The 14,128-nt window shown below is 39.5% G+C and overlaps 1 protein-coding gene across 2 annotated transcripts in view; it reads left to right on the forward strand.

The window, feature by feature from the left end:
- Window positions 1-14,128, forward strand: part of STX8 (syntaxin 8) — a 242,609-nt gene that overhangs the window by 47,595 nt on the left and 180,886 nt on the right. For both annotated transcript variants that reach the window (XM_028534387.2, XM_036033004.1), the window contains exon 5: window positions 6,475-6,599. In XM_028534387.2, the coding sequence (XP_028390188.1) occupies window positions 6,475-6,599 (125 nt within the window). The remainder of the gene's footprint in view (window positions 1-6,474; window positions 6,600-14,128) is intronic.

Below are 14,128 nucleotides of genomic sequence, written 5' to 3' on the forward strand. Positions count from 1 at the left end.
TCAGGAAAGACTGAACAGCAGAAGTGACATTTGAGTTGAGCCTTAGGGGATGAATAGAATTTTGCCAGATGGACAAAAGGGTGGGGGTGGGGACCCTCCAGACTCATACAAAAACATGAGAGTGTGAAAGTTTGTGCCTTTGTCTGAGCAGTGGTGAGCAGTCTGGAGGGCTGAAGGAAGCGCCGGGCACGGCACGGAGGGGGGTTTCAGGATGACGTTGCAGAGATCACTGGGGCCATATTGTAGAGCTTAAACTTATTCTGTACCTTCGAGGGAGTGGTGAAAGTTTGAAAACAGAAAGTGTTAATGGCAAGACTCTGCTTTACAAAGATAGTTCTGGCAGCCCAGTACTAGATGCCCTGAAAGAGGGTGACAGGGAACAAGGAGACCAGTCAGAAGGCTGGGACCATCTTTTACCTGAGAGCTGATGAGGGCCTAGGCCAGGGCCATGCCAGTGGCGATGGAAGTGAAGGCACATAGTTGAGAACCACCTCTGAGGGAGGCCTCTGTAATTGACGAGGTGTGGGGCTGGCGGGGAGGGAGCAGATTTGGACCATTTGGGAACCCAGTGATGCTGCTGACCAGAATAGAGAGCAGAGGAGAAGAAACAGCTTTTGGGGATAAAAGTGATGAACTTGATTTTGGATATATTGGGTTGGGAGTGGAATACCAGTTAGAGATTCCTAAATGAAAAGCAATAAATGCAGATATAGACCCTGTAGGGAAGTATTCTGGGTAGAGATAAGTTTGGAAGTCTTTAACACAGTTATGTTCCATCAGGATGACGGCTGGAAAGATATGCCTCACCAGGATTTTATATGTGAGGTTTCTTTCTAACTGCGTATGTGCTTTTCCTTCCTCCACCCCCCAGATTTTTTTAAATTTTATTTTTAATTACAGTTTACATTGGATATTATTTTATATTAGTTTTGAGGGGTACAGCATAGTGGTCAATCATATACTTTACAAAGTGGTCCCGCCAGTACCCACCTGGCACCATACCTAGTTATCATAATGGTGGTATTGACTATATTCCCTATGCTGTACTTTATATCCCTGGAATTATTTTGTGGCTACCAATTTGTAGTTCTTAATCCCTTTGCCTTTTTCACCCAGTCTCCTATCCCTCCTCCCCTCCGGCAACTGTCAGTGTGTTTTTGTATCTATGAGTCTGTTTCTGTTTTCTTTGTTCATTTGTTTTGTTCTTGTTTGTCCCACCCTCACCCCCAGATTCTGATATCAACCTACTGGGAAGGGGGCATGCCCCTCTCCCACCCCCGGTTAAGAATGCACTACCAGAATGACTCAAGAGAAAGTGTACTATTGAGTTTGTGTTGGGACATAAAAAAGCATTTAAGCACTGCTAGCTCCTGTTCTTATGGCCTGAAGTCAATGGAACAGATAAAATTGCCCAGAGACAGACAACAGAGTGAAAAGAGAAGATCTACATATAATTCCTGAAGAACACCAATATTTAAGGGGCACATGGGGGAAGAGCTACCTGAAATTACAGAGAAGGATCTGTCAGTGGGAGAGAGTGGTGTGGAAGAACCCAGGGGAGGAGAGGTTCCTGGGTGAGGGAGCATGGTCCGCTATGACACGTGAGGCCTAGGGGAGGGGCCAAGTGAAAACTGGAAGGAGGTTTGGCAGTAAGATTATGAGTGAGGAGAATTTTACTAGCGTGATGGGGCTGAAGTTGGACTACAGCGGTTTGAAGGACGAACTGGGAGGGTCAGGAGGTAGAACTGATGAGCAAAGTTCATTCTTTAAAGAAGTTTGGCTGCAGATAGGAGTGGAGGTTGTTGCTTGAGGATTTATAGGATGGGGAACAACCAGGGGCTAAAATCACAAGATTCAGGATGGGTATGAGGATGAAAGCCACTAGAACAGATAGAGGTTCACAATGGCTACCTACTTTGGAATCAGTACTACTAGATCCAGCCCTGGGATTTCAGCCACTCTCCACGGTTATCCCATACACATAAGAGGCTCACGTCACCTGCCCGAGAGACATCTCTCATGTTCTGCTGTTTCTTGGGATGCCTTCCATCTGTCTCTCCTGCACTTAGTTAAACCACACCCATTCTCCAAGGCTGTCTTGAGTCTCCTTCCCTTTATGGAACCTTACTTGAGATGGTAGGGAGAAAGTGCCCTGGGTTAAGAGCCAGGAGCTGTGGGTTGAACCTTTTGCTGTGCCACTGAGTGTGCGACCTTGAGGAAGTCACTGTGATGTTCCTTTACCTTGGCTTTCTTGTCAGTAATACCAAGTCTGACTTACACACAGTCTTATGTACAATCCACAGGAAATAATGTTGGAGAAAATGCCTTGGAAATTACAAAAGAGCACTAGTATATGATATTGTAATTTCCTGACCATGCTTATTTATTTCATTCATTCAGTTATTTTTTTTGCCAAATACATTAATTCACTCAACATTTTTTTCAGTGCCTGTTGTGTTAGGTACTGAGGATATACTGACAAACAAGACAGCCCCGACCCTTGGGGAACTTGCAGCCTTGTGTAGGAGACAGATAATCAACCAACACGTAATGTATGATAGTGGTGGTTTAAGTCCTAGAAAGAAAAATAAAGCAGGCTGGGGGTGGCTAAGGAGTTACAGGGAAGAGTACTGTTTTAGATAGAGTCATCATGGAAACCGTTGTGAGATGCCATTGGAGCAGAGTGGAATGGATAAAGGAGCAAGGCCACGTGACCTCTAGGGACAGGGCCTTAACCGTGGTGGGTAGGAGGGAACAGCGGGCACAAAGGCCCTGTGATGTGAATGCGCTAAGTGTGTTCTGGAGACAGCAAGGAGGCTGGCGTGGCATGTTGGTTATCGTAGGGACGCTGTACCTTCAGGGTGCATGGGAAGACGGGGAAGGCTGTGAGCAGAGGAAGCAGTTCACTTTCACAGTGATCACGCTGACGGCTGTATGGGGAGTAGATTGCAGAGGGGAGGAGCAGAGGCAGGAGACAGGAGTACCAGAGTGGAAGCAATAGAATAAAGGAGAAATGGTCAGATTTTAAATATGTTTTGAAGGATTTCCTAATGGACTGGATGCTGAGGGTACATAAGATAGAGTCAGAGATCATTCCAAGTTTTTGGCCTTAGCCAACAGGTCTGCGATGGTCTTGAACTGAAAATAGGAAGATGGGGGAGAGGAGAATGGATTTCGTTCTCTAAAAAGAGTAAGAGGGAGATTGTCCTTTTTTTTCTCTGTTCTTATTTATGCAATTTACTACTTAATGAGAAAAAAATAAAGCAGTAAGCATCTTAAAGATCATCTAATGCAGTGATTCCCAATGACAGAAAATTATCTTCTGTAGGAATAAAAGGAAGTCTTCCCCCGTCTTCCCCCACTATGATGAGTCTTCCCCACTCACCTCCCAACCCCACTACTAACAAGGGTGTCTTATTCCTCAAGTGTTAGACCAGAACTTTTGAAAACTATTGGCTCACTGAGTTTGCTTGTTTTGTGGGCTGAAGAGGCTGTTGGCATTGCTCAGGGCTTCAAAGCTAGCAGTTCTCTTAGTTCAGTTAGTAATTGCTTCATGTGTGGTTAGTTTTCCTTTTCAGTTTGAGTATAAGCTCCTTGAAAGCAAGAATTATGTCTTAAACTCTTCTATAAATATATATGTATTACAGATTTAATATATAAATACATACTTAAAATTTATATATTAAATATATGTACATATTTAATATATAAATATACATATTTATATGTATATTTTACCTAGGAGAAGACTGAGTAATAAAAGGCATCAGGCCCAGACATTAGGTTGAGCGTACAAACCAACGCTTCTGCACAGTGATACCTGCGATCTCACCTGCTTCGTCAGTAAGGGCACAGCCATCACTGGGTTTCCCAGTAGGCGCGGGGCAGCAGCAAAGTACGACCTCCAAAAGAAAAGAGAGAGAGGTAGTTCTGCCTTGAAAAACTTCACAAAAATTTTGGAATCAGATAACCAAGAAAGAAAGCATGAGGGAGTCGTTGTTACTGCAGTTTACTGTTGCTTTTTTTCAGTGCTTAGAACTCTTATAGTTGCGAATTCAGCCCTGGGACAATCTTTCTTGTATGTCTGGTGGTTGATGAGTTTTTTTCTGTAATGTGTACTTGATGTTAATATTAAAATTTGCCCACATTGTACTTTTATTCTCTAGTAGGTGCTGTAAATATATTTATGTAACACACATAAAATTAAAGGCTGTAGTTCCAATTTGCTGTTTTTTCTGAGATTGCTAAAACAATTTTCTTGCATTTTCTCCTTTAGTAATTAAAAATAATAAGCTCCAGGTATGGCATGCACTACCAGTGGGACATAGTGATATTAGCTTTAGGGGAACAGTGCCTACTGTCAACTCAGGTGCAGTGCACTGATTTGAATGGATGCTCTTAGCTGGGGTGGGTGCCCTGAGGTTACTTGCTGTACCTCTGACTGATGTGCCGGTTTCTAGGTCTTGCTTTCACAGTGGACCATATGCAAAATCCCGAGACTCCTGTTTTGATCAAGAGCTGGCACTTGCACGGTGTTGTAAGAGTTAGGGATGTACTTTGATTGCAAACTTCCTTCTTTCTTTCCTTTTTCTGTTGCTTTCTTCCCCTGTCTTCAAAAATAATGGAATTGAATGATTATTATAGAGACTAAATCTGAAATCTTGACATTGTTGGTACTTGGGACCAACCAAGTAAAGTGAGGCTTCAAAGAGGCACGTCTGCTTTTCGGTGATGTGGAAGAAGGCCATACTTCTGTCTGCGTGTTATTAGAATACTTGGGTGGAGAGACCAGCTCTGTGCTGAAAATCTTAGTCTAAGGGATCAATAATTTTCTTCCAGTTTTGTATGGGTTTGTTTGTTGATACATAGCCTATTCTTCTGTAGGTTTTATAGTGCTAAGCTAGAAAATGAAATTAACATAGCCTTTTGAGATATTCCCATTTATTAACAAATTATACTTCAGTGCCTCCAGGAATACAGCACAGTAATTGGTAGAATGACCATGGTTAACATTTACTGAATGGTTTTTACCTTCTAAGCACCACATTAAGCACTTTCCTCCCTTTTTGCTCACCGTTCCCCCCAATCAGAATGAAAGCAACACCTGTAACAAAAATATATACTTTGTAAGGGCAGAGATTTTGGTCTGTTTTATCTATATTCTGTTTTTTTTTTCCTCCTCACCATTGATGAGAGCAATGCCTACCACATAGTAAGTAGTAAGTAAATGTTTTCTGAATAAAGGGATTATCACTTTTATTCCCCAGCAGCTCTCTGAGACATGTAGTACTGCAGCAATGGGGGGTGGTAGAGCCAGGGTTAACTTATGCTGACAGCCATTCACTCCATGGTGGGGAGCAGTGAGCCGTCCCGTTGAGGGTTGAGGGTGACTTTCAGTTCCTGCCTTCTGTCTAGTAGACATGAGGCTCGTTTATGTGAAAGGTTCAACAATAGGGTAGCGGTTATTTGTAGACAGTATGAGAGATGTGAAAAGAAAGGGCTGGAAGAATTACAAATAATGTGAGCGAATACATATAAATGGCCTGGAGCTGTACCTGCACATAATGGATGCTTAACACATGGTAGCTGCTATTGTCACTGGTATGACTATCATGTCACCGTTGTCATTATCATCATTTTTTGTGAATCCTGTGAACTCTAAAGTGACTGTTTGCATCTGGGTTGAAGAGGTCAGAGATAGCTTTATGAACAAGGTGGTCCTTGTGCCTTGGACAGAATGTGGGCAGGTAGGGACAGGAGAGGAGATGCTTGAGATGAGAAGAACCCTATAAACATGGGACTGAGGCTGCAAACGTGTGCTCTCTGTTCTTCAGACAGCAAGGAGGCCAGTGTCTGGTGCAGAAGGGACACGTGGTTTACTAGAGGGAATAAAGATTAAGGTTGATGATTCAGAATTCGTTTATTATGTTATGAATGCTACATTTTATTTATAAAATTAGATTTGAAACCCTGCATGTGTTTCTGTCTGTGAGCTACCAAATACCCATTAATAGAAAATTATATGGTCATTTTTCAGTGCTGTCATCTGTGTCATCTGTGGTCAACATTGTATCTTCTTGAGATGAAATTTGTGCCTTTGTTGTCACATAGCCTGTGAGACAGACTTTGTCCTGATAAAAAGGCCACTTCCATTTAGCCTTGTGTTTTTGTAATTTAAGACCCTCATTTATGATTATTGACTCAAATGTATTTTGGAGGATTAGGAGGAGTATTACATGCTGCCATAGTCTCCTTAACAGGTTGTAATTCTCTGGAGGCCCGGGCTTGTGCTTTCCTCATCCACAGGTCTCCTCCAGCACTGAGCACAGTCGCTGGCACGAACGAGGATGCAATAAATTGTGGTCAAATTGAATTTTCAAAGCACCCGAGGCTGGCCACTTCTGCACTTGTGGGAGTAATTTGCAGCAGAGCTATATTTTCTGAGTTATGTAACACATTTAATCTTGTTCCTAGGTCCAGCCTGATGACGGGAGGGGCCAAGCGAGGCGTCCCAAACCCTTGGCTCTTTGAGGAGCCGGAGGAGACCAGAGGCTTGGGTTTTGACGAAATCCGGCAACAGCAGCAGAAAATCATCCAAGGTACCGAACACCCAAGGAGTGTGGGCTCAGAAACCTTCTCAGGTGTTTCCTAGAATCTGGAGTGTCCCTTATACCCACTGAAGATCAGAGGGAGAGCTGTTGGTCTCTTAAAGCCCTTGGTGGTTTTGTGCCTCAGGATACCTTGATGTCATCCATGGAGGTACCTAGTGACTGGCTCCTGGGAGAGAGCGTGCAGACAGCTCTGAGCCTGCTAATAAGCCCAGGTGAATCTGGGGCAGGCGTGCCCTCCTTCTCTCCACAAGTGGGAGTTTTATTCTCCAAACACAAGCTCCATCTTTTTCTTACGTAAAATGTCACTTTGGCCTTTACCTCCAAGTTTATCTTGCCCATTGGCTTTTAACCCTGCTAATTATTTCTCTTACTGTCTTCTATTTTTTAAATTTCAGAATGCATGATGGTTATACAAATATCAAACAATACAGGGATGCATAAAATGAAAAGCTCTCCATATTGCTTCTCCAATATATAAACAACTGAATGGATAATTCCTCAGGCTTCTTTTCTATACATATATATTCAGTATAAGCACACATATTTCGCATAAATGGGATTAGGATATATGTAATTTCACAGCTATTTTATTTTTTACTTAATATGTATCATGAACATTTTTTCATGTCAGTATTGAAGTAGGTTATTCTCTCTAATTCTACTTTTAAAAACAGCTTTATGTAGGTATTGTTGACATTATTATAAATTGCACACAAAGGAAACTTTGACATATGTGTACACCTGTGAAACTATCACTTTAATCAAAACAATGAACATAATCACTGGTCCCCAAAACTCTCTTCATGTCTCTTCGTAATTCTTACTATTGCCCCTAGACAGCTGCTGATCTGCCTTTTGCCTCTGTAAACTAGTTTCTGTTTTCTATACTTCTGTGTAAATGGAATCATACAGTATGTACTCCTATTGGGAGGAGTCTCGCTTCTTTATCTAAGCATAGTTATTTTAAGATTCATCCACCTTGTTGCATGGGTCAGTATTTTATCCTTTTGTATCACAGAATAGTATTCCATGGTTTGGCTTAACCACAATCTGTATCCATTCACATGCTGATGAGTATTTCGATATTACAAATAAATTGCTATAACATTTATATGCAAGTCACTGTATAGACAGAAATTTCATTTCCTAGGTAAATATGTACCAGTGGAATGACTGAGTCATTGTAGGTGTATGTTTAACTTTTAAAGAAATTGCCATAGTAGTTTTGAAAGTGGTTGTACTACATTACATCACCACTAAAAATATATATCTTCTAATTGTTTTGGATCCTTACCAAAACTAGGTATAGTCAGGTTTTTAATTTTAGACGTTTTAACAGGCGGGTGTTGCATTTCACTGTGGTTTGAACAGGAATGTCCCTGATGACTGATGAATCTGTGTGTGCCTCTTTGCCTTCAGTCCTTCTTCTCTGGTGAAGTGTATGTTCAAGTTGTTTCCCTACTTTTAGTTGGGCTGTTTGTCTTCTGCTATTGAGTTGTAAGAGTTTCCTTATATACCCTTTCATATGTTATTTATCAGATATAATTTTACAAATATTTTTCCCCCTCTATGGCTTATATTTTTCATCATTTAATGATATCTTTTAAAGACCAGAAGTTCTTAATTTTGATGACATCCAATTAGAAATATTTGACTACCTAAAGCCATAAAGGTTTGCTGCTTTTTTATTCTAAAAATTTTAAGTGTTATGTTAAGTCTGTGATCTATTTTGAGTTAATTTTTTACATAAAGAGGTATAAGTAGAAATTCAGGTTTTGGTTTTTTGTTTGTTTGTCTGTTTGTTTTCGGATTTGTGTATCTATTTGTCCTTTCTCTATGGAATTACTCTGCATTTGTCAAAAATCAATTGACCATACACATGTGTGGGTCTGTTTCTGGGCTGTTGTTCTTTCCCATTGATCTTTTCACTTACCTTTGCGTCAGTGCCATACTGTCTCACTTATTGCATCTTTATAAGTTTTTGTCAGGTATTATAATTCTTTCAAATTTATTTAAAAAAATTGTTTTTTGGAAATGGTGGGTCTTTTGCATTTTCATGAGAATTTTAGAATCTACTTTCAATTTCTACAAAAAAAACCTTGAAATTTTGATTGGGATTACATTGAATCCTTAGATTAAATTGGAAAGGATTGACATTTTAACATTAAACTTCTGACCCATGAATATGGTATATCTCTCTATTTATTTATTTGTTTAAATTTAATCTTCATTTTATTTTTTCATTGCCATTTAGTCCCCTGTATATCTCTGTTTATTTAGTTTTTATTTAATTTTCCTCACCATTGCTTTTGCAGTTTTTACTGTGCATGTATTATACATCTTTTTTCATATTTATCTCTTAGTATTTCATATTTTTATTCTCAATGGTATTTTAAAATTTCTGTTTCTGATTGTTGCTAATATATAAAAGTACAATTGATTTTTATATATTCATCTGGGATCATGCAACCTTGTTAAACCTGCCGATTTGTTCTATAATTTTTCTTTTTGTAGAATATGTAGAATTTTTATACAAGTGATTATATTTTCTGTAAATAAAAACAGTTTTACATTTTTTAAGACAAGTTTTTAGAGCAGTCTTAGGCACACAGCAAAATTCAGAGGAAGGTATATAGTTCCCATGTGTGTAGTCTTCTCCCATTACCAGCATCCCCCCCAGAACGGACATATGCTGCACCTAATGAACCTACACTGACTGACTCATCAGAGTCACCCAAAGTCCATGATGTATATAAGGCTCACTCTTCATGCTGTCCATTCAGTAGGTTTGGATAAATATATAAATGATACACATCTATTATTAGAGTAACATACAGAGTATTTCCAGTGCCCTAAAAATCGTCTGTGCCCTGCCTGCTTATTATCCTTCCCTCCCCACTCAATCCTTTGTGACCTCTGATCTTTTTATTGTCTCCAAGTTTTGCCTTTTCCAGAATGTCATATAGTTGGAATCATACAGTATAGAGCTTTTCAGATTACCTTTTTTCAGTCAGTAACAGGATAGCTCATTTATTCCTAGCACTAAATAACTCTGGATATACCAAGTTTATTTATTCATCTAGTAAATTATCTGCTAGTTGCTTCCCAGTTTTGGCAATTATGAATAAAGCAGCTCTACATATCTGTATGCAGGTTTTTGTGTGCATATAAGTTGCCAACTCTTGGGGTAAATACCAGGGTGTATGGCTGCTGTATTGTATGGTAAGGGTATATTTGCTTTTATAAGAAGCCACCAAACTGTCTTCCAGAGTGGCCGTCCCATTTTGCACTCCCACCAGCAATAAATGAGAGTTCCTGCTGCTCTGAATCCTCTCCAGCATTTAATGTCATCAGTTTCAGATTTTGCTGTTCTGATAGATATGTAGTGATAGCTCGTTGTTTTAATTTACATTTCTCTAGTTACATAAGTGGAGCATTGTTTTATGTCCTTATTTGTCATCTGTATATTTCTTTTTGGTGAGGTGTCTGTTAAGGTCTTGGGCCCATTAAGAATTCTTGCATGTTTTGGAAATCGGACCTTTATCAGATATGTGTTTTGCAAATACTTTCTCCCACTCTATGGCTTGTCTTCTAATTTTCTTTTGTTAAAGATTTTATTTATTTACTTTTAGAGAGAGAAGAGAGGGAGAAAAACATCGGTCAGTTGCCCCTCACATGCCCTCAAATGAAGACCCAGCCTGCAACCCAAGCATGGACGACACCCAATTCACTGAAACACACCAGTCAGGGCTCATTTTCTTAAGAGTGTCTTCACTGTCATACAGATTTGTGAAGTGTTCCATATTCTTTTGAGGGATATATCATTTATTTAATAAAATACATGGAAGTGAAGAAAGCTGGTCAGTTGCTTAGGACTTGCGAACACACCCTGACCCCAGGGCCGAAGGTGGGTGGCAGTGAACATCATCTGAATTGGCTGCCCCCTGGTGGCAATCCAAGAAATGTCATCTGCGTTCAGTCTTGAGCTGGATGTAATCATTCATTCATCCAACAAAGCCTGTATGTGCAGCCTCCGGTAGGCCCATGCTAATTGTCTCCAGCACAATCCATGAGATTAAAGTTACAGTTTTGGCCTTTGTACTGCTTATTTTCAATGGTAGGTCCTTTCTTTTACCACAAAACACAAGTCACAGAGCAGAAGTTTTACATTCTAATAAAGTCCAGCTTATCAATTATTTGTTTCAACGCTTTTGGTGTAGTATCTAAAAAGTCTTTACCAGACTTCCATTTCCTTGTTCTGCATGTAAGGACCTAGAACGTGGTCCCCACATCCTAACAACCAACTGAACCAAGAGCAAAATCCACAACTCTTCTTGGATCTGTTAGTGAGAGGGGAGGACACAGAGCAAGTTGCTTCTTGCAAGACTGGAGAAAATAGACAAGCAAATACAGGGAGCCTTGGCTTACTTGGAAGCAAAACTTCCCAGGCAGAAACCAGCACAAGAACCAGTACTGTACTTGAACAGTTGCTGGAGGCTTAGTGTGGACAGGTCTGAAAGTTAAAAACTTCAGTGGGATCCAGTTATGGAGGGGTCCTCATGGTTTAGTGAGATTTACTTCCCGAAGCTCAACCAGGTTCTCACACAAATATCAGAGAAAAATCTCATCATGCTTTCTGAAAGGGGTGGGAGGCAGGGAGGAACCATTTTGGAATACAACAGAGCACTCTGTTCTTCTTAACAAGGTCGGCCTTCTGGAGAAACTAGTCACTGGAACCTAACGTGCTGGGGAATTAACAGAGTCTAACTGACCTGCGGGAAAGGAAATGCCCAACCCCAGCCTCCCAGCTGCCTGTCCCATCTAGGGCGAGGGGAGAAAGAAACTATGAATCAGTTGGAAAGTTCACAGTCTGGAAGCATAGGCTCACCAAAAGACGGAGATGTCATCACAGGACTGTAGTGCTCTCTTCACACCTTACCACCATATTTTTAAAAGTTTTTCTTTTTCAACCACTGTTTACATTCAGTACCAATCCACTCCAAGTTTCAGATGTACAGCAAAGTAGCTGGGAAACCATACACTCTCCAGAATGGTCCCCCCACTGCCTGGCCCCATACCCAATTATCTCAACATTAGTGACCATCTTCTCCATGTTGCAGTTTGCATGTCTGTGGCTATTCTGCAGCTACCAATTTGTACTGCTTAATTCCTTCACCATTTTCACCCAGCCCCCAACCCCTCTCCCCTCTGTCAGTCTGTTTTCTATATCTGTGAGTCTGCTTCTATTTCGCTTGTTTATTTTGTTCATTAGATTTCATAAGTGAAATCATATTACCACCATATTTTGTACTAAAGGCCTGTTTATAGCAGTTCCTTTTACTTGTACTATTTACTTGTACTAGAAAAAAAAAAAACAAGGCATACCAAAAGGCAAAAAAACCCTATAGTTTGAAGAGACAGAGCCAGCATCAGAAACAGACATGGCAGAGATGTTGGAATTATCAGACCAGGAATTTAAAACAACTATTGCTGGCCCTGACTTGGTCTTGCTTAGGTGGTTGGAGGGTCGTCCCAGTGCACCAAGGTTGTGGTTTGATGCCCAGTCAGGGCACGTGTAGGAATCAACCAGTAAATGCATAAATGGGTGGAAAAGTGAGTCAATGTCTTTCCTCTCTCTCTCTCCCCTTTACTCTCCCTCCTGCTTCCTCTCTCTCTTTAAAATCAATAAATTAAACAATTTTAAGACAACTATGATTAATATGCTAAGGACTCAAATGGATAAAGTAGACAGCATTGAAGAACAGATGGGCAATATAAGCAGAGAGATGAAAATCTTAAGAAAGAACCAAAAAGAAATGTAGAGATAAAAAACACTAACAGAAAGATGGGCTTATTGGCAGACTGGAATAGCTGAGGGAAGAATCTTTGAGCTTGGGATATCTCAACAGAAACCTCGAAAAGTGAAATGCAAAGAGAACCAAGAGGACAAAATATTCAAGGACTGTGGGACAACTGCAAAAGTTATATCTGGAATGCAAATACCATAAGTAGAAAAAGAAAAGAAAGGAACAGAAGACATATTTGAAGTAATGACTGGAAATGACCCCATATTAATGTCAGACACCAAACCACAGGCCCAGGAAGCTCAGAGAACAGTAAGCAGGATACATTTAAAAAACAACACAAAGCCCAACCACACCTAGGCATAGCGTTTTCAAACTACAGAAAATTAAAGATAAAGAAAAATTGAGTACACTGGCAAAAAAAAATACACCAATAGATCAGTGGAACAGAATAGAGAGTCCCAAAATAGATCCGTATAATCATCTGGTCTTTGGCAACAGAGCTGAGGTAGTACAAGGGAGCAAGGACAGTCTTTTCCACAGACTGTGATGGATTAGTTTAACTGGTCATTGAATGTTGAACCAGCCTTATATATCTGGGATAAGTCCCACTGGATTATGGTGTATAACTTCTTTTTAGAGTTGTTGGATTTAATTTGCTAATATTTTTATAGGATTTTTAAAATCTATGTTCATGAGTGATAGTGGTCTGTAGTTTTTTGTTTTTGTTTTTCTTTGTGATGCCTTGGTCTAGTTTTGGTGTCAGGATGATGATGGTAGCCTCATAAAATGAGCTGGGAAGTATTTTCTTTGCGTCTTTCCTTGGAAAGAGATTGTAGAAGAGTGTTACGATTTCTTCTTTAAATGTTTGGTAGACTTTAACAGTGAACCCATCTGGGCCTGGTGCTTTCTGTTTGGGGTGGTTATTCATTGTTAATTCAATTTCTTTAGATATAAGTCTATTCAGATTGTCTGTTTCTTCCTGCATAAGTTTTGGCAGCTTGTGTCTTTTGGGAAATTGGTCCATTTCATCTAGGTTATCGAATGTGGTGGTATAGAGCTGTTCATAGTATTTCTTTATTGTCCTTTTAATATCTCTGAGATCTGAGTGATGTTTCCTCTTTCACTTCTATTATTAATTTTTATCTTCTCTTTTTTTCTTAGTTATCCTGGTCAGAGGCTTATTGATTATTTCGTTTATCTTTTCAAAGAGGTAGAGTTGTTTTTTTAATTTTTTGTTTTTAATTTTATTGATTTCTTCCCTAATTCTTATTTCCTATGTTTTGCTTATTTTGTATTTAATTTGCTCTTCTTTTTCCAGTTTCTTGAATTCGAAGCTTAGATTATTGATCTTAGATCTTTCTTCTTTTCTAATATATGCAGTCAGTGCTATAAGTTTTCCTCTATACATTGCTTTTGCTGCACTTAAAAATTTTGATAAGCTGTGTTTTCATTAGTTCAAAATATTTTAAAACTTCTTTTGAAATTTCTTCTTTGAGCATGCATTATTTAAAAGTGTGTTGTTTAATCTTCATATATTTTGGTGTTTTCCATTTATTTTTTTATTATTTTCTAGTTTAATTCCATTATAGTCTAAGAGCAGACATTTTATGATTTCTATTTTAAATTTGTTAAGAGGTGTTTTATCTTATTGTGTTTATGTTTTTACTGATTTTTTGCCTGCTGGATCTGTCCATTTCTAACAGAGGGGTG

Source organism: Phyllostomus discolor, chromosome 8 (assembly GCF_004126475.2).
Source record: "Phyllostomus discolor isolate MPI-MPIP mPhyDis1 chromosome 8, mPhyDis1.pri.v3, whole genome shotgun sequence".
In the NCBI taxonomy this organism is placed as follows: Eukaryota; Metazoa; Chordata; class Mammalia; order Chiroptera; family Phyllostomidae; genus Phyllostomus; species Phyllostomus discolor.